The 19682-nt window shown below is 43.3% G+C and overlaps 2 protein-coding genes and 1 long non-coding RNA gene across 3 annotated transcripts in view; 2 read left to right on the top strand and 1 right to left on the bottom strand.

Annotated features, from left to right (window-relative positions):
• The window catches only part of LOC134484097 (uncharacterized), a 13280-nt gene extending 6512 nt beyond the window's left edge, over positions 1-6768 (top strand). The window contains exons 2-3 of the long non-coding RNA XR_010061447.1: positions 814-1052; positions 2137-6768. This is a non-coding gene — a long non-coding RNA (uncharacterized LOC134484097). The remainder of the gene's footprint in view (positions 1-813; positions 1053-2136) is intronic.
• A 253-nt stretch (positions 6769-7021) lies between these two features.
• Positions 7022-10673, bottom strand: Ndufa1 (NADH:ubiquinone oxidoreductase subunit A1). The gene is made up of 3 exons (NM_001108813.2): positions 10486-10673; positions 9325-9414; positions 7022-7168 (listed from the first exon to the last, which is right to left on the bottom strand). The coding sequence occupies exons 1-3, from the start codon at positions 10585-10587 to the stop codon at positions 7148-7150; spliced, it is 213 nt and encodes a 70-aa protein (NP_001102283.2). The 5' UTR covers positions 10588-10673; the 3' UTR covers positions 7022-7147.
• A 65-nt stretch (positions 10674-10738) lies between these two features.
• Rnf113a1 (ring finger protein 113A1) lies at positions 10739-11962 on the top strand. Its single transcript, NM_001014791.2, has one exon. The coding sequence runs from the start codon at positions 10888-10890 to the stop codon at positions 11911-11913; it is 1026 nt and encodes a 341-aa protein (NP_001014791.1). The 5' UTR covers positions 10739-10887; the 3' UTR covers positions 11914-11962.
• The last annotated feature ends 7720 nt before the right edge of the window (positions 11963-19682 follow it).

Here is a 19682-nt window from a genome sequence, read left to right on the forward strand (position 1 = left end):
ACAATTTGTATTTATGAAGAAACAGATAATCATCTATTTTATGTCTTACTTTTGAAGTCTTGTTCAGCTAAACTGGCTAATCATCTGTTCTTATACTCAAAACAAAATTATTTGTTCTTTATTTATAGCCCTTTCTTTTCATGGTACACACCGAAACCTGTGGCTACATCCCTAGATTACAAGATCCAGAAGCTCAAACCCAACCTAGAATGAATGTTTTCTTTGATTGTTAACTTGTCCCAAGCCTATTTTTATCTTCTGAGTACAATTACACACTTGTAATGCTGAAAGCCCACTGGACACCTTTTCTACCCTAGACAGCTGTAACTTTAACTCTTTAAAAGCCTGCTTAAAAAAAAGCTGAAACAGACGCAAGTGAATGCACGTGCTAAAGTAAGCACGTGAAAGGACATGCAATGAAGGATTCTTTAACAACACACATACATTGGTCCACCTTACCTTGTGTAGTTGAGCTCCACTTGTTGGGACTCTCCCTATATATGGAGAGAAACATGCCAAAAACCTTCTGGTGGTGTGCTGCAGTTTCTTGCCATTTCCCTTAGACTCGGGCTGATTGGCAGAGTGATATCAGCTGAGATAGACTCATGTGTGGTTTGCTAACTCAAGACTCAAGAGACCCATGGAAGACATGTGATGTTTGGAGGGAGTATAAATAGGACACGATGGACTATGACAGAGGCTTAGCTTGGCTTGCTAATAGAGCTAGCTGTGCAATGCTTGTTCGTCTAGTGTCTTCACTAATCTTCGTTTCACTGGAGGAGGCACAGCCAAGAACTTTTCCTGTCATTCCAGTTGGTCCCGGTCCCTCCTGCTGACTCCTGTTGATTTGGCTGAGGCCAGGCTGTCTCTGCTAGGTCATGCCGCTACTGCTGCTATCCTGATACTACTGAACTGGACTGCTGGTGTATCCCTGAAGTGTTTGTGAGTGGATCAAGCTGCCGCTACTAACCCGTGAACAAAACCCTGCACAAAACTGCCAATTTCCAGACAAAATAGATGGGCGCTTGCTCCAAAGAGCCATTTCTGAACAGGTCTACTTCCCCTTATCCTTTCTTTTCCAGTATCTCTGGTGGGCAGTGGGCTAAAAGGGAGGTTAAAGCATTTATGAGCCATCATTAAAAGTAGACTTTGAAAAAATTAAAGTTACACAATCACACCAGATTGTAGGCAGCGAGAGTCTCCCTACACCCAATCACACCATGCTAGATACAGGAGTAAAATAGCAATGACCAACATGAGAAGGCACAGCAGCGTCAAGAGGCAACCCAGAGTCAGCCCCCACACCCCCAGGCAGTGCCTCTCTCAGTATATCCACTGCAGCTGTACAAAAGTAGTGGCCTCTCTCCAGAAAGCTTACTTGCCCATTCTAGTTCCTCCTGTGTGGTGTTGGACAAAGAACCATGGCAGAATGCTGCTTACTGGCTTGCTGTCCATGGCTTACTCAGCCTGCTTTCGTACACAATCCAGATCAATGTGCCTAGGGGTCGCACCATGCTCAGTGGACTGGGCAGGCTCTCCCACTTCAACTCTTAGTCAAGAAAAGGTGCCCCAGATTTGCTTTCAGGCAGTGAGAGGGGAATCCCCCAATTGAGGTTTCCTTTCCCCAGATGATTCTAGCTCTGTCAAGTGGACAACAAAACAAAACAAAAATCAAACAAATAAATGAAAAACCAACCAGCATGAGTCCCTAGGTTGGAGTGGACTACATCAGAACACAAGGAAGAGGGAACTGAGAGAACATTGTGAGACCCCTCTTCAGGACTTTCCACATGGGGCCTTACACTTTCCTGTCCACCTGTGTCCCTTCATTCATTGTACCCTTTCCTGGCTTTGTCCCTCATCCTTCTTGAACACCAGTGGTTCTCAGCCTGTGGGTCACAACCCCACAGGGATATCAGATACCCTGCATATCAGATATTTACATTATGATCAATAACAGTAGCCAAACTACAGTTACTAAGTAGTAGCAAAAATAATTTTATGGTTTGGGGGTCATCCCGATGGGAGAAACTGTTTTAAATGGTCACAGCATGAGGAGGGCTGAAGTACTGGCTGCTACTATAACAGCACATCACACTCTCCCCTCTCTATCTTCTTCCCTCCTGTCCTCTCCAGGTTCCTTCGTCCTCTCCTGGGCATGACTTGGAAAGCCGAGGGCCGGATGAGGGCATCCTCTTATCAAGTGGATCCGGCCAGCCTGTCCATACACCATGGGTACCTGCAGCATGTGCACACAGCAGGTACTGTGACGTAAAGGTAAGTCAGATTCCTCCCACAGTGACTCACAGGCTAGAGGGAAAGGTAAGGCAGCGGCAAGAAAAGGAAAGTAGCCGTTGATCGTGGTGGTGCATGCTCGCAATCCCGTCACACGGGAGGTAGAACATCTGCCTGCCAAGGACTATATCGATAGAAGATAGGAAAATGGAAGCCAGGGCCTTGTAAATGCTAGGCAAGCCCCCTACCACTGAACTGTATCCCTAGAATGCTAACTAGAATTTTGAACTCTGCAGGATCCACTCAGAAAAAGAACCGAGGAAAACATGTTTCTGTATTCTTTTAGTCATTTTTTTCTTTTTCTTTTTCTTTTCTTTTTTTTTTTTTTTTTTTTTTTTTTTTGGAGCTGGGGACCCAACCCAGGGCCTTGCGCTTGCTAGGCAAGCGCTCTACCACTGAGCTAAATCCCCAACCCCTTTCAGTCATTTTTTAAGAACTATAAATATCTTAATATAAATTACAAAGGTCACTGCAATGCCATTCATGCACTATTAGATGTTTATGCACAGATGACTGTTGGATAATCAGCATGTCAGTAATTTCACGTCTTGTCTCCTTTTTAAAATTTGTATATGTATAGGCGTTTTGACTGAATGCATGTCTGCACACTATGTGTATGCAAAACATAGAGAAGGCAGAAAGGGGGCATCAGATTCTCTGGAACTGGATTACAGATATTTTTGAGCATTGGTGCTGGGCACCAAATCCAGATCCCATGCAAGAGCAGCCAGTGCCCATGCTCTAAACTGCCAAGCCACCTCTCCATCTTGTTTTCAGTGGTAAAAATGACATTGTGTGCTCTTGACTATTTTTATGAATGTGGATTTGTGTGTGTGTGCCCACAGAGGAGTCGCATCCTCTGGGGCAGGGGTTACATACAGGCAATTGTGAACCGTCTGGTGTGTGCTTGGAACTGAACTTGGGTCATCTGATAGAATAGCAAGCACTCTTTGTGGCTTAGCAATCTCTCCAGCTCCAACTGATTGACCTTATACTGGGTTTTTTGTTTTTTGTTTTTTTTGTTTCTCGGAGCTGGGGACCGAACCCAGGGCCTTGCACTTGCTAGGCAAGCACTCTACCACTGAGCTAAATCCCCAACCCCTATACTGGGTTTTTGTTGTTGTTGTTGTGGTTTTGTTTTGTTTGGTCTTTTGTTTGTTTACTCCAAATTTTATTCCAGATAACTTTCATGAGTTGTTCTCCTTATTACAGAGGTTTAAAAAAATACTTTTACCAAAAGTGTGTCTTTTGATATGTACATGAGTGCTTCCTGTATGTCTGTGTGCCCCCTACTTCTACAGGTCAGAAGAGGATGTTAGATCCCCTAGAACTGGAGTAAGAGGTTTGTGAGCTGCCATGTAGGTGCTGGAATTGAACCTGGGTTGTCTACAAGAGCAGCCAGTGCTGTTAACCACTGGGCAACCCCTCTAGCCCCTATGTTAGGTTTTGGTAATTTACCGACATCATGGTTATCAGACATCAGTAATGAAAGGCCCTGCTATTTTTTGGATTAACCTTAATCATAGTAATTGTTTATGTTTGATGTCGTTAGTGATGACCACTCGTCCACATTACCTTCAAATAATGACACTTGAACCTCTAAGCTCATACCTGTTCACGTACTCTGTCTGCCAGTCAGGCTGAGACTTACAAAATGTTATTGTATGAATGAGTGGGTAATGTCACTGAGCTCGGCTGTGCATGGGGAAGGCAGCTTTTGGGAGTCAGTTTTCTTCTTCCATTTTGTTTTAAGGGTCTTCAGGCAGTAGTCATGCATCAGGAGGAGGGGCAGTCAGTATTGGCGCTTGAAGAAAACAACTTAGCCATCAGCAAAGCCACTATGAGTAGACCTCTGATAGAAAAACCCTGAGGGTCTTGTTTCCTGAAGACCCCTTGCTATTGCTAGCCTTACTAGACTTGTTGCTGCCTTGGTCACTCTGGTTTTTTTTCTTTTGCCTTGTATAAATATCCTTGGGTGGGAGGGTTCTAATTCTCCACTGGGTAATGCAATCACAATGTATAACAATAGTGATTTCCCCCAAAGCATTGCCAGTCAGATAGATTAATGATTTAACATAAGATTTCTGAGAAAAAAATTTTTAAATATGTACTGTTAAAAAGATTAGGTCAAGGTGCTCTTTATGTACAATGAATTAAATCAGGTCAGGGTGTTCTGTCAGCTGCTTTGTAGCAGTACACCCAGGGCACATCGTAAAACCTTCTCAGTTACTGAATGAAAGGCATGCTAAGGTCAGGAAGTAAAACTAAGGCAAGCCCAGTTGCTAAGGGCTCGTGAGTTTCAGTGCCCGTTGTTTAGATTGAGTTCTGTGTCCATTTGTAAAATCTGCTTTTCCTGGTTTTATAAATTTGCTGATAACCTTTGGTGTGCATCTTGAGGACTTACTGCATGTAGACTGGGTAGAGTCTTCTTTTTTGTTGTCTCAAAAAAAGTAAAAGATCTCTGACCTAAAGTTCTCTTGTTAACCATACATTTACTTTGCTATAAGAACAATATAAGAACAGGTAGATGGTTAATCGTGTCAGATGAATAAGAACTGTGTTAAGTTAGAATAACATGATGTCTACTCCTTGCTTGTAACTGCAAACTGCTACTTGCTGGTACAAGATAAACTGGCTGTTAAACATATTTGGCTTGCTCAAATCTGTTACTCCATAATAGAAAAACTATTACTTTAGGACATAGATGTATTATGGGAAGAAATCACATAAGAAGCTGAATGATCAGATGTGGAATTTAGAATAACTTGCTTTTAAAAATATAAAACCTGGGGGCTGGAGAGATGGCTCAGTGGTTAAGAGCACTGGCTGCTCTTCCAGAGGTCCTGAGTTCAATTCCCAGCAACCACATGGTGGTTCACAGTCATCTGTAATGAGCTCCAACAACCTCTTCTCATGTGTCTGAAGATAGTGATAGTGTACTCATATACATTAATCTTTAAAAAAAGAGAAATGGTTATAACGTGATTTTTCCTGCATGGGGATTTAATTAAGGCATATAAAGACTAAGAGAAAAAGTTGGTGGAGCCTGGTTTCACCTACTGAGTGCGTGTGTGCCTGTGTGTGCGCACGCGCGTGCAAGTGCGTGCTGTGACTGCTTTAGTCACTGCCCTCACATCTCCTTGGATCCCTAAACACACCGATAGAGCAGGCTTCTGGCAGTCTCTTGTTTCTGCCATGCTTCATACCCCAGGTTAGCTGGTGTCAAGGTTGCAGGTGATTCTCCTGCTTCTGCTTCTCATCTTGCAGTAAGAGTGCTGGGATTACAGATGCATGCTACCACATCTAGCTTTTTTAAAAGATTTAAATTTTCTGTGTCTCTCTCTCCATGTGTAGGTACGTGCATAAGTGAATACTGCATTCCTGAGGTCCACAAGCTGTGGGACCCTCTGGACCTGTTGTTATAAATGGTTGTAATCACCAATATGGATGCTGTGAACTGAACTCAGGTCCTCTACAACGCAGTAAATACTTAACCACAGAGCCAACTCTCCAGCCTTAAGTTCTTATGTAAAATGGGGCTTCTGGGGATTGAACTCAGGTAATTATGCTTGCACGGCTAGCATATTTACCAGCTGAGGCTTCTTGCCAACCTGGTTGAGCCTTTTGATCCCTCAAAAGATAAGGTGGAAGTCTCTGCTCAACACAGAAGCCTCAGAATTGTTTTCAATCCTTTGCAACCCTTAAGAGATCAACATTTCAGAGGAGGAAACTGAGGCAGGATAGAAAGTAACAATTATGGGGACATAGGAAAGGAGCCCCTCGCCTTGGAGTCTGACTGAAACTTCTCTCTAGTTGAGAAGAATTGCAGCACAATTAATGACATTTGTTGTAAAGGTTGTCAACATTAAGAATAACATTTCTTTATATATAGATATGTTAAAATAGCAATGAACTAGGCTTAAGGCCTGAATGTGTAGGACCTTGGGTAGGGAGGGACTGAACATTTTCTAGAAATCTCAAACAAGACAATTAACATTTAGAGTGAAAATAACCTACCTAGACCACTTTTTACACATTTTTACCTTACCACTGTAATCTAGACTATAATCCCCCCAGAAAGTTTATGATAGCATTTGTTTCTTAGCAACCCTTTAAAGCTAGCAACTTCAAAACCTACTGTACTGGCTAGCTTTATGCTGACTTGACACAAGCTGGAGTCACTAGAGAGCCTCAATTGAGAAAAATGGCTCTGTCGACTGTAGGGAAGCCTGTGGGCATTTTATTAATTAGTGATTCGGGGGGGGGGGCCCAGCCCATCATGGATGGTGCCCCTGGGCTGGAAGTCCTGGGTTCTCTAAGGGATCAGGCCGAGCATACCATGGAGAGCAAGCCAGTAAGTAGCATTCCTCCAGTGGACTTGGCATCAGCCCCTGCCTCCAGGTTCCTGCCCTCACTGCTTTTGATGATGAACTGTTATATGGAACTGTGAGTGAAATAAACCCTTTTCTCTTCAAGTTACCTTTGCTCATGGTGTCTCATTACACCAATAGTAACCCTAACTAAGCCTCCTACCAAAATCCTATATATGACTATTGTAACAGAAAAAAAAGAAGACTCTTCGAGAAGCCCACACCCACTCTCTCAGATGTGTCTTAATTTCTTCAGAGTGCCTCTATTTCTCTCTTACCACTCATGCTTATGCCTATACAAAATTATCTTTACTAAACCCTTATTGTGCTTCATAGAAAAGAAAAATGACTTTAGATTTTTTTTTACTTTTTATTATGCATTTCATAACATGTGCATAGTATATAATATGCTGCACAGCCTTCTAACAGGAACAGATGACCATAGCTGAGTAATTTTTTTCATCAGCCAGGAAAATGCTTCCTTAGTCAATGTTCTCCAGGCCCTGTAAAACAGTTTGAAAAGCAGAATGTGAGGATTCTGTTCCCATCAAAATGTAGCATGTTGTTTAATTTCCAGTGTCACAGAATAGCATTCTGTTACTAAAACAAGTGATTTCACATCTTGCATTTCTCTAACTGCAACAATAGGAAGTAAAGTGGCTTCATAATCATTAAGAATGGCCACTAAAGGAGGCCCCTGTTAAGACAGGTTCTGACTCCACAGTCCTAGTTGGCCTCAAAGTCAGATTCACTTGCCTCTATCCCTAGAGTGTTGGGATTAAAGGTGTGTGACTATACCATGCCTGGTTTTATTTTTGACAACTTCTCATGTAATTGAAGTTTGTCTTAAACTCCCTATGTAACCAAAGGGGAATTTCTGATCCTCCTGCCTCCACCTCCCAAATGCTAGGATTGTGGGATGCACCCCTCTACCTGGTTTACTTCATTTTCTGACAGCAGCAAACATATCACTATAAATGAAAAGACCTTTCCTTCACCCTAACTGGAGCTACAGTCAAGTAATCGTTCACCTCCTGGGTCCTCATATGCAGCCCCCTGCCATGAATCAGAGGACCAAACAGTAAACTGTCTCACACAACAGTACTGAACACAAGGTGAATACTGCATGTCTTCATAGGTGATGAAATAGAGAACCCACCTGATTCTGTCTCAAGAAAACAAAATCACTTCCTTAAGGCAATCAAGTAGTAGCAGAGCCAGGGTACAATGACCCTAACTCCAAAACCTTTGCCCCATAAACATCCAAAGACCTAAAGTGGACACAGTAGTGCACATCTGTAATCCTAATCCCAGTATTCAGAAGGCAAGTTTGTTCTAAGTTTGAGGCTATTAGAAGCAAGGGCAGAAGTTTGCTCAGAGTTTGAGGCTATTGTAGGCTACACAGCAAGCTCCAGACCGGTCAGGCCTATGTAACAAGTGCTTGTCTCCAAAAAAAAAAAGACAATAGCACCCCTGCAAAAAACAAACAAACAAACAAAACAAACAAACAAAAAAACCCATTCATAACCAACTGCTTACGACTACTAGAAATATGTAATGACATTCCTTCTGGGCAAATATACCATAGAGTAAATGAAAGCACGGAACACCAAGGCACAGGTTACGTGTACATGAGATGTATTCTCACACAGCACTGAACTGAGCCTCTGTGCAGAACTTTTTACTCATTCTACCCATGTTTTCTCATCTATTAAATGAGCACAAAATTTACCTACATTCACCGTGGGGGAATTCATGAGGTAGGAGCAGCTATTACGTGATTTATGAAACCTAAAGAATTATGAGGGCGAGAGGCAGAGGTATGGCTTTGTATGCAGACTTGTCAACCTGAGTTCAATACCCAGAGCTCACAAGGGTGTGGGCAGAACTGACTGCCTTCAGATTGTCCTCTGACCTCCACATATAACCTGCACTCACCAACTCAGACCATACATAAACACATGAAACTATAACAATTCTTTTTTATGTTTAGTTTTATGAGCTAGTATCTTACTAGGTGGCCCAAGTTAGCCTCAAAATCACAGTTCCCCCTGCCTTAGCTTCCCAGGGGCTAGGATTACAAAGCACATGTCACCATGACAGCTCTATCCATTCTTTAAATAAGGTACTAGGGCTAACAAGATGGAACCATGAGTAAAAGTGCCTGCCACTAAGACTGAGGGCCTGAATTTGATCCCTGGGACCCACATGATAAAAAGAGAACTGACCCCCCCAAGCTGTCCTCTCACCTCCACATTTATACCATGGTGCATATATATGAATAAAGATGAATTTAAAAATAAATACCTAGGCCTGCTAGTATACACATTTTATCCCAGTACCCAGGAGTCAGAGGTAGGCCAATTTAGGACTTCAAGGTCAGTTGAGTATACATAGCAGGTTCCAGGCAAGCAAAGGCTAAATATTAAGACCCTCCTTGTCTTAAACTACAAATAAACCAACCAACCAATCAGATAAATAAATGGTTGTGCCCTTCATATGCCCATGCATGAGCAAGTCTACCCACATACACATACACCAAAGATCATTATATATGTAAAAGATTGTATACTACATTAGTAAAAACCATGCAAATTAGATGAGCACTGTAGGACCTTAGCTAAGGCATTACCAGACCACAATCTTTTAGTCAACTTACCTTGGACACATAGTAGCGATTGACACCAGAGATGCGTCTATCGCGTTCCATCAAATACCATTGGTAATGAACTCGAGCAACTCTCTTTTCCTTCAAATAAAGGACAATGCAGTTAATAAATATAAGTGATCCAGTAAAAAGATATATCCAACGGTTTTTCTTAAATGACACCCTAGAGGCTAAAGAGATAGTTCACTGGTTAAGAGACTCTGCCTGCTATTCCTGGGTGCTCAACTGCCTTCCCAGCACCAATTTGGTGGTTTTTTTTTGGGGGGGGGGTGAGTGTCATAACTGCAAGTCCAGGAGAGACAAAATACCCTCTTCTATTCTTCATGGGTGCACACAGATAGGAGCAGACACACATACAAAACTAATAAATATTTACCAAAAGAAATGGTTCACTAGAAAAGTAGAATTCTCCTTAAAACAAAAGCTAACACAAAGCTAAAAATCTTCTAAATAAAAATCAAACCGCGGGTAACTGACTTCTCAGATTTCCTCTCCCTTTTTTGGTTGGGGGAGGGGACCAACACCACTGATTTGGTTTCCTTGTCCTCTTTCTCTATCTCAACTTTTTTTTTTTTTTTTTTTTTTTTGAGACAGGGTCTCACTGTAGTTGAGGCTTTCCTGAACTTGACTGCTCTTTGCTCCTGCAGAGGACTTGATTCGTGGCACCCATTTCTGGTGGCTCCTAACCTCCTTTTAGGACAGTTCCAAGAGACCCGGGGACCTCTCTTGATCTCCGCGGGTACCTGCACTCAAGTGCACAAATACATCCACCAAATCAATTAAAAACTGTCCACAAGGAGATGAATGACGGGAAGGAGCGGGAACGCGACTACCTTTCTCCTCTGCCTAGGAATCAGGGCCTAACTCCTTGTAATCTACCTTGCTAACTGCCAAATAGATATTTTGCCTTCTTGGACTACTCCTCCTCAGCCGAAAACTAGCTACGGTTTACTAAAGTAAAAGGTGGAATCCCAAGTCTCCGCTTTCAGGCAACATTAAGAGAAGGACCCCCTTAGATGGCTTCGCCTTCACTGAATGACAGCGAATCCAAGCGGCCACCGTCCCCCACCGTAAATGGCCACTGTCCCCCACCGTCCCTAGAGGAACTCTCGAGACCGCAAAGCCCACCCGCGGCAGAGTCGGCCGCCTTACCTTGCCCCCGTTGGTGAACTTGTGGATGTACGCAGTGGACACCCCGGGGATGACCAGGCACACCCCCATAATGGCGAGGCCAGGGAGAATCTCGAACCACATCTCCTCACCGTTACTCACACTCCAACCCGTCACCGTTACCGGCTCCTCAGAGGTGACCGGGGGCTTCACCGCTCTTCCGGCAGCACGCGAGAGGGGCGGTGCCCCGTACCGCTCAGTAGGAAGCGACGGCGGCTGCGAGGGCCCAAAAGTAACTGGCGTTCGCGGTCTGGCAAGCATTCCCCGGCGGTGTATTTTTTTAACCCCCTCTTGTCCGATTCACTGCAGCAGAGACCACCAAGAGGTGTGACGACCGGAAGCGGTCCCGTAGGTCACAGCAGTTTCAGAACTTGGGGATCTCTAATGGCGGAGCAACTTTCTCCAGGGAATTCTACCGGTAAGGTGTGCACTTTTCTCTTCAAAAAGCCTGGCCGGAAAGGAACGGCTGGCCGCCGAAAGCGCCCGCTCTGTGATGAGGGGTCCGGGGACAGCGGCAGCAGCAGTGACGAAGGCAGCGCTGTGGTCCGCCCCGAGAAGAAGCAGGCTACCCACAACCCGATGATACAGAAGACGCGTGGCAGCGCTAAACAGAAGACAAACTACGGCGGTTTGAGTAGTGAGGATGAGAATGAACCTGAGGGTCTTGGCGTGACCTACAAGTCTACCCGTTCAGCAAAACCCGTAGGGCCCGAAGATATGGGGGCGACCGCTGTCTATGAACTGGACACTGAGAAGGAACGAGATGCACAGTCCATCTTTGAGCGGAGCCAGAAGATCCAGGAGGAGCTGAGGGGCAAGGAAGATGACAAGATCTATCGGGGAATCAATAATTATCAGAAATACGTGAAGCCCAAGGATACATCTATGGGCAATGCTTCCTCCGGGATGGTGAGGAAAGGCCCCATCCGAGCCCCTGAGCATCTACGTGCCACCGTGCGCTGGGATTACCAGCCCGACATCTGCAAGGACTACAAGGAGACTGGATTCTGCGGCTTCGGGGACAGCTGCAAATTCCTTCATGACCGTTCAGATTACAAGCACGGGTGGCAGATCGAACGTGAGCTTGATGAGGGTCGCTATGGCGTCTATGAGGATGAAAACTATGAAGTGGGAAGCGATGATGAGGAAATACCATTCAAATGTTTCATCTGTCGCCAGACCTTCCAAAATCCAGTTGTTACCAAGTGTAGGCATTATTTCTGCGAGAGCTGTGCACTGCAGCATTTCCGCACCACCTCGCGCTGCTATGTCTGTGACCAGCAGACCAATGGCGTTTTCAATCCAGCGAAAGAATTGATTGCTAAACTTGGAAAGCATCGAGCTGAAGCAGAGGGTGCTGCCTCTGATTTCCTAGAAGACCCAGAGGAGAGTCCAGTTTCCATTATTTAGATTTTCCGTAATCCCCAGCCTTAAAATAAATATTTTGTTGTTTCTTAAAGTCTTTTGGTATCTTTCTTTCTTTTTTAAAGGGCACGAGTGGCAGAGAAGGAAGGCGATGGAGTAGCGCTCCAGAGGGAAAGTTTCAAGATAGGTATTATCTGGAATTTTAGCCCTGAAATAAATATTCCACTGGTGAGTATTTGCAGAGCCCTATTGCATAAGTTATGTGGATGGGAGAAGTTCATTGAAAAAAAAAAGCTAGGATTTACTTGAGGCAACCAAAGTTGTGATGACGTCAAGAACTGAACCTATTTATTATATCACATTTTAATACTTTAGAAATTTAATGTTGAATGTGTTAACAGGAACAAGTGCTGTTTTAAAATTCACATTTGGAGGGAGGGCTTGAGTTGGTTCTCGATCGCTTGGAGAGTGTTTCTGGCAATCTTTGGACAGTTGTCCATGCTCTCCTTGAAGCACCCATAGGTAACCCCCATTTCCACAGATGATGGGAATGCTCTCTGATAAGTTGACAAATATGCAAGATATTATTCTCATGTGGCTGTCAAGTGCTTGAAATGTGCACGTGGCCACTGAATTGGATGTTGCACTTAACTGAATTTGTGAACTTGGAGATGGCAGAAAGCCTAATGCTTTATCATCTGTAATCTGAAACTATCCCTGTCCTCATAGATTCCAATAGGACTAATCACACCACGTTAAAATTAGTGTACCCCTATTCACAATTGTTTGGGAACCAGCTTAGTGCTTGGTATATGCTAAGAAACCAATAAGCAGAAAACGTTTTAAGACACAGGATTTAGCTCCAATTCCACACTGAAGGATTTTAAGGTGTATTCTGTAGGTAATGGGGAGATGAAAATAACAAATGCATTTGGTTAACATTTCTGAGATGCAGAGAGGACAGGCCAGATGAGCAGTAATATTTTAATGATAAAACTTGGCTTGGGTGGATATAAGAAAACAGAGGGAAGTATATGTTGAGTTAAAGGGGCCTTTAGTCATGTTTATTAATCCGTTTAAAGAGATTCTTTGAACAGACCTTCTTAAGCACAGTGTTTATGATAGAGCCTAATATCAATGAATAAAATAGGCACAGGTCCAACTTCATAGAGCCATTCAGAGAGTAGCAAAGGTGGTGAGTATGGGAAAAGAGTATACTGGGTTGATCGCAGAATTAACGGAATCGCTTGGGCCGTGATATGGCTCAGTGGGTGGAAGCCCCTGCTGTCCCACCTGACCACTGAATTGGACCCACACAGGGGAGGGACAGAATTGCCTCTCAAAGGTTGTCTTCGGATCTTTAAGTACACACAGAGAATATAGTAAATAGAATGTAAAGGGGAAAATAAGAATGAACGCCAACCCTAGGGTTGAGGGAAGATGGTTCAGTACAAGAGCAACTGCCTGGAATACCCAAGGTGGGAGCTGGGGAGGGGGAGAATTGAACACCTGCCGAGGAGGTGTTTACAGACATGAAATCACCTTTTTCTTGAGAGTTATTTTGTGTGTGTGTGTGCTTAAGTATATGAGGGCATCATGTGTGTATACTGCCTTTGAAAGTCAGAAGAGGGCATTAGATCACCCCAAACTGGAATCAGGGCAATAATGAGTTCATACGCGATCCTTTGTGTGAATAGCAAAGGCTTTTAACTGCGGAATCAACTCAAAAGCCCCACGAACTCACATGACTAGGACGGATTCTGTAGTACATGTAACTGAGGTCTATGAGCAGTTTCCTAGAAAGGGTGTTTGAGAACATGAAGAAAAGTAGCATTTAAGAGATGAGCGGAAGTAATAGTTAAATAGGAAAGAAAAGAGGATATTGTAGAGAAAAAAAACTTTTGCAAGGCAAAGGGGGAAAAATGAACACAACATGGCCAAGGAGGTAATGGGTAAGGGTGCTTGCTGGGAAAGCTTGAGGACCCGAGTTCAAATCCTAAGCACCCAGCTATAAAAACTGGCCACGATTGCATACCCCTCAGCTTTGCGGGAACAGAAGCAGAAAACCTAGTAAAGCACTGAGAGATGGCCTGGTGGCTAGGAGTGTCTGCAGTTCAAACCCAGTGAACTGACTTTGGATCACTGGAACTCATGTAAAAAAAAAAAAGTTACAGTGGTGTTTGAATCTCAATAGTTCTATAATGGAATGGGAGGTGGAGACAGAAGAATCCTCCTGAAGCTGAGGGCCAGCTAAACTGAAGAACACAGAGCAACAAACGAGAGATACCCTGCCTCAAAAGCAAGACAGGGAGGCTGAAAATGCAGTTCAGCAGTTAAGAGTGCTTAACTATCCCAGAGGACCCGCACTGGGCAGTTCACAGCTGCCAGTAACTCCAGCTCCAGAGGATTAGTGCCCTCTTCTGGCCTGCCGGTGTTTAGACCGCTCTACAAAAGCATTGCTGTGCTTGTGTGCTACCACACAGAAACACGTGCTGCCACACAGAAACAAGCACACACATACACAGAAATGAATGTCTTTAAAAGATGGAGGCTAATACTTCAGTATGCCACCCCTCAAACACACACACATTAAATGAATGAATGAATGAATGAATGAATGAATGTAAGTTTTGAAAGGCTGAAGAGAGCCAGCAAGATGGCTTGGAAGGTAATAGAGGGTTGCAATCCAACCTGAATCGGATGTACCAATCCTTTTGGTAAAGGGAAAGGCCTTCGCATGAGCACCATAACAAGCCACCCCATCCTCGGCACACAAATAATAAGTAAATATAGTTTAATTATTTAGTAGTGGTGAGCAATAGAGAAAACCAACGGACATCAAATTCTGATGGAAATACACACACACACACACACACACACACACACACTAGTATGTACTGTAGTAAAAAATAGCTGGGTATGGATAGATAGAGAAACATTGTCTCAAAAAACAAAATAAGCCTTTTTTTTTTTTTTTTTTTTTTTGAGCTCGGAAGATAGCTCCGTCAGAAAGGTGCTTCATACACAAGCATAAGCACCGGAGTTTGAGTCCCCAGAACCCATGCAAAGTGTGGTAGCATGCAATTGTAACCCTAATACTAGGAAGGTAGAGACAAATCCTTGGTGAGCCCAGTCAGTCAATGTGAACTTAGGAGAGCCCCAAGTTCTGTCAGAGATCCTGTCTTAAATTAACATGGTAGGTGGCTTGTGGGGAACAACAACCAAGGTTAACTTCTGGCCTACCTACACACACACAAAGACACATAATAAATAAATATTTAAAACTTATTTTATCTATTTATTATATGTACAAATATCTTACCTGTATGTATGTATGTATGTACGTACGTATGTATGTATGCATGTATACCATGTTCATGTAGTGCCTGAGAGGCCAGAGAGAGCATTAGATTCCCTCAGATTGAAGCTACTGATGGTTGTTAGGTACCTTGTGGGTGCTGGGAATTGAATCTGGGTCCTCCAGAAGAGACTAGTGCTTTTAACCACAGTGCAATCTCTCCTGCCCAAACTAATGTTTTCTTGGTTAAGTTTTTAAACTAGGGCTGCTGAGATGTTTTAGTGTGTAAAGGGCCTTCGGTCAAACCTGATGCTCTTGGTTCCATTTTTAGAACATACTTGATGGAAGGAGATGGGTGCCTCTAATGGGATGTCACCTGACCTACACGCATACATGCACATTCACACACGGACACGGACACGGACACGGACACGGACAGTGACACGGACACGAGCGCGCGCGCGCACACACATACACACACACACACACACACACACACACACACACACACACACACACACACGATTTTTAAGGAATGGTAAGATGTCTCCACAAGTAAATCTTGAGGACCTGAGTCCCATCCTCCAACCACCAGGCAGAAAGAAAATGTTTATTCTTTAACTTTGCTCTCCCACTTCCTTGCCCTGGCAAACAAACAGATATGCACACACACAGCAAAGGTATTTTTTTAATTATTAAATTTATTTATCAGGGATGTATGGACACCACATCATTCACATGGAGGTTAGAGCACATGCCATGGGAGTTCATTCTGACCTTGCATGTGGTCCCAGGGGTCAAACTTAGGCTATCAGTTTTGGTGGCAAGGGCTTTTACCCATTGAGCCATCTTGCCAGCCAGTCCAGTAAATAGATTTTTTAACGCTTTCTAAAGGGCCAGTGGAATGTGCTGACCAGTACATTCTACCAAGTACCTGCTACCAAGTCTGAACATTAGTGTTTGATTTTGGGACCCACGCAGTCTGAGGATTGAGCTGATGTGGCTGAAATATCTTCTAATCACATGGGCTTCATTTACCTGGACCCATGCATATGGACACATACCAACTAAGTCAAAGAATGAATTAAGAAATCATTATATTTTTATTTTTGTGCTTATGTATTATGTACACCACATGCACGTATAATAACTGCAGAGGCCAGAATAGGGTGTTGGATCTCCTGGAAGTAGAGTTATACAGACGATTGTCAAGTGCCACATGGTTACTGGGATCCCAAGATGGGTGGAGATGGTAGAAAGTAGAAACATTGTCCCAGACAATGAAACTATTAACATTAAGGGTTCATTGGCCCCGGACCCTTCCGCTTTCGGCTCCTCTACATCCTTCTGAGTCTTGTGTTTTGCCCTATAGGTTTGAATACAGAGACATGCTCCAAACCTCACTGCCCTCAGACCTGTACTAGGAAACTGAGGAAGACGAGCACAGAGAGGTAATAGCTAACATGAACGAAGACCTACATTCCATCTTGACCTTTGCACACCGATGCCCACTCTAAGTGTGTGGTTGTACTGGAGAGAGGAAAGATATGAAAGTTGGTCTTTTGAGATAGGAATAGAGATTACAGCTCCCTGCCGTTGGATCTCCTAGTTACGAGAAACAAGAGGAGTTTTCATTGCAAAAACTTGGGGTTGTGGAACAGAGGCTTCCCTGCGCACATGGATGAATACATATATGTGAAAGAAACCCTCCTCTCAAGGAATGCACAGTAGGAAAATGTAATCCAATGCCTACAACGTTAAACTTCAAGAAATTCCTTACGAAAGATTCTGGCTTTTGGGGAACAGGGAGAACCTGAGGAATCAGACCTCCAATGTCACAGAAAGAAACCCTGGGCCTACTATCCAGAAGAAATTGTGTCCCCTTTAGGTCTCCAGACCTTTGGGTTCTAACAAAACTCTTCTATCCAGGCCAGATCTCCAACCAACTTTCCCTTCCAGAGAAACTATTTCACTCAACACACCTGGAACCAGAGCCCCACCTCCTGCTCTTCAGGAAGCTGGAGGATTCCTATCCCTACTTTCCACACTTGACAAGGTCCACCACTTAGTGAATCAGCTAGGATTTCTGGTTATGTTATGGTGGGGGTAGTTAATCCCCCCCATACTACTGTCAGTCTATTGGCCGACAAGGCTCGTGACCAGGAGCAACCCAAATTAATGTTAAGGGACTTAAAAAAAAGGCTGGAACTTGTCTAATATACAAAATCTTTAAATCTACACATTTCCCCTTATTTCTGATACCTGCTATTCTGCCTTTGGGTTAACTCATCTGGACAACAGCGATATATACTAAACACGTGAGACTACCTGCTGGGCATGGTTTGACTAAATGTGCCTCTTCTGATGCTTGATGAAATGAGAAACTCCTTTTATGCACCTTTTGCTTAGATATATCTATATAATTGGGGAAAGGAGAGAATATATTTTAATATGGATCCTGGACTAGAAAGAAATAGAAATAAATAAATAAAGAATAAATGAATAAAGAAAGAATAGAAAAAATAGCTATGCCTGTCCTCATTCCACTCCTGGCTGGCGCGGCATAGCCAGTTCAATAGTCACAGGAGCCTCAGCCTTCATCGTGGGGGTTGAAAATTTTAAGGAACGAAGTAGACAGGTAGATGAGGACCCAGAGGTACCAAAAGATTCCAATTCTGGATGAGAACAACAGTTAGCTCTCTTTCAGAAGTGGTTCCAAAACATCAGAGGCTTAGACTTATTTCTCACGAGACAAGGACTGTGTATGGGTTTGGAAGAAACCCGTTGTCTCTATGTTAATCGAGCAGGAGTAATTGAAAAGCAAAATCTGGCCATATTTGGGGGAAAACCTCAGAAAGGTATTGGTACAAAGACATGAATCAGATAATTGGTACCATTTCTCTTGGTCCCCTGGCTAACTGCCCTGCTATCAGGACTGACTGGACCTTTAATTCTCATCCTAATTGGATTAATGTTGTGGTCCTTCATCTTAAATCCCATGGCCAATTGTGTACAACAAAGGAGTAAGTCAGTCAAATTAGTGGTTCTTAGTACCTACCACACCCCTTTAGAGTAGGTTGAGTCCATAATTTGACTCATTCACTAAGACTGGTGGGGAATATCATAGGCCCCCAGGCCTTAGCACAATGACCTCTTTCAGACCATAAAACTCAGCACATAGACAGTACTACCTGCCAAAATAAAAACAGAGACCTAATTCATCAAAGTCTGTAGTTCTGGGAAAGTCTTTAAATGGACTGACCTCGGGCTTGGCTTCTGTAGTTCTGCTTCTGGGTAACTGTTCTTCTTAACTAAAGTACACCAATCCAAGACATGTTTTTTGCATTTAAAAACTCATCCTGAGAGAGGGTCAGTGCTACGCCAGGATCCCAAACACCCAGTGTAGCAGCCTACCAGAGAATAAAGACTTTCTGTTGTTTTAAATCCATATCTGATAGTCTTCTCTGGTGAGTACCTCAAAACACCAGTAAAATAAACAAATAAAAGTGATAAAAATATGAAAGAAAAACTGAGCCATTTGAGTCAGAAGGATGGCTTCTGGAGTGTAGGAGTTCAAGGCCAGCTTGGGTAATATAGAAAGAGTGTTACAAGAAAAAATAACAAGACTAACATTCTTGTTAGACATTCTGACATTTGTGTTACCACTGTGTCAACTGTGTACAAATGCCAGCTCTGACTACCTGTTTCGATTTCAGATAAAAAACATACTCACTTCTGCACCTCTGACTGACATAATGTTTTTTTTTCTGATCAGTTTAATGAGAGCAGCCTGTGTTTCTTACATTGTTACCAAGGAGGAAGAGGAACATGAAGGCTGGCACAGGCAGCAAGTGGGACTGAGCTTACAAAAGTTGAGTCCTAAGGAAGCTCAGAGCTGAGAAAAAGAGCCATTTAAACCTAACACAGATCCAATCTTGTGTGTATTATGGGGACATTCAGTTTCCATTAGCTTTTACTCTACATCATGACTATGGAACTAACCAGGAAAGGACGTGAATGACACCCAAAGGACAGGCAGGAATCTGGATTGTGGAAACGGAGGTTGACAGAATGAAGGTTAGGGAAAATTTATTTATTTATTTATTTATTTATTTATTTATTTACTTATTTATTGAGTGCCAAGAGTGACCAACTTACAGCCCATAAACTGCATGTATCTCAAGAAAGCTACCAACACATTTGTAGATGACAACACCAGGTTATAACATCAGCAGTTTGCACATACTGGACACAGTTGGCCTCGAACTTGCTATGGAGTAGAGGCAGGCCTCAACTATGCAAGCCTCCCATCTTGACCTCTCAAATTCTGGGATTACAGGCTTGTGCCACTTTGTCTAGCTTCAGGGAGGCTATATCTGTGCGTACTTGCACTAGAAGCTACTTTATGGCTATAGCAAGAATGACTGAAGACCTTGCATGACTAAGTGGCCGCAGAATCAGCTCAGTGGTAGAGCACTTGCCTGGTAAGTGCAAGGCTAAGGACATAGCCCCCAGT

Source organism: Rattus norvegicus, chromosome X, assembly GCF_036323735.1.
Source record: "Rattus norvegicus strain BN/NHsdMcwi chromosome X, GRCr8, whole genome shotgun sequence".
NCBI classification, from domain to species: domain Eukaryota; kingdom Metazoa; phylum Chordata; class Mammalia; order Rodentia; family Muridae; genus Rattus; species Rattus norvegicus.

What these genes read in the sequence shown, in the direction of transcription:
- Ndufa1 (NM_001108813.2), bottom strand. Translation starts at nt 10,587, where the DNA reads ATGTGGTTCGAGATTCTCCCTGGCCTCGCCATTATGGGGGTGTGCCTG. An exon ending in AGTTCACCAACGGGGGCAAG is followed by an intron (nt 9,415 to 10,485) that starts GTAAGGCGGCCG and finishes CTTTATTTGAAG; the next exon opens with GAAAAGAGAGTTGCTCGAGT. An exon ending in ATCGCTACTATGTGTCCAAG is followed by an intron (nt 7,169 to 9,324) that starts GTAAGTTGACTA and finishes ACTGTTTTACAG; the next exon opens with GGCCTGGAGAACATTGACTA.
- Rnf113a1 (NM_001014791.2), top strand. Translation starts at nt 10,888, where the DNA reads ATGGCGGAGCAACTTTCTCCAGGGAATTCTACCGGTAAGGTGTGCACT.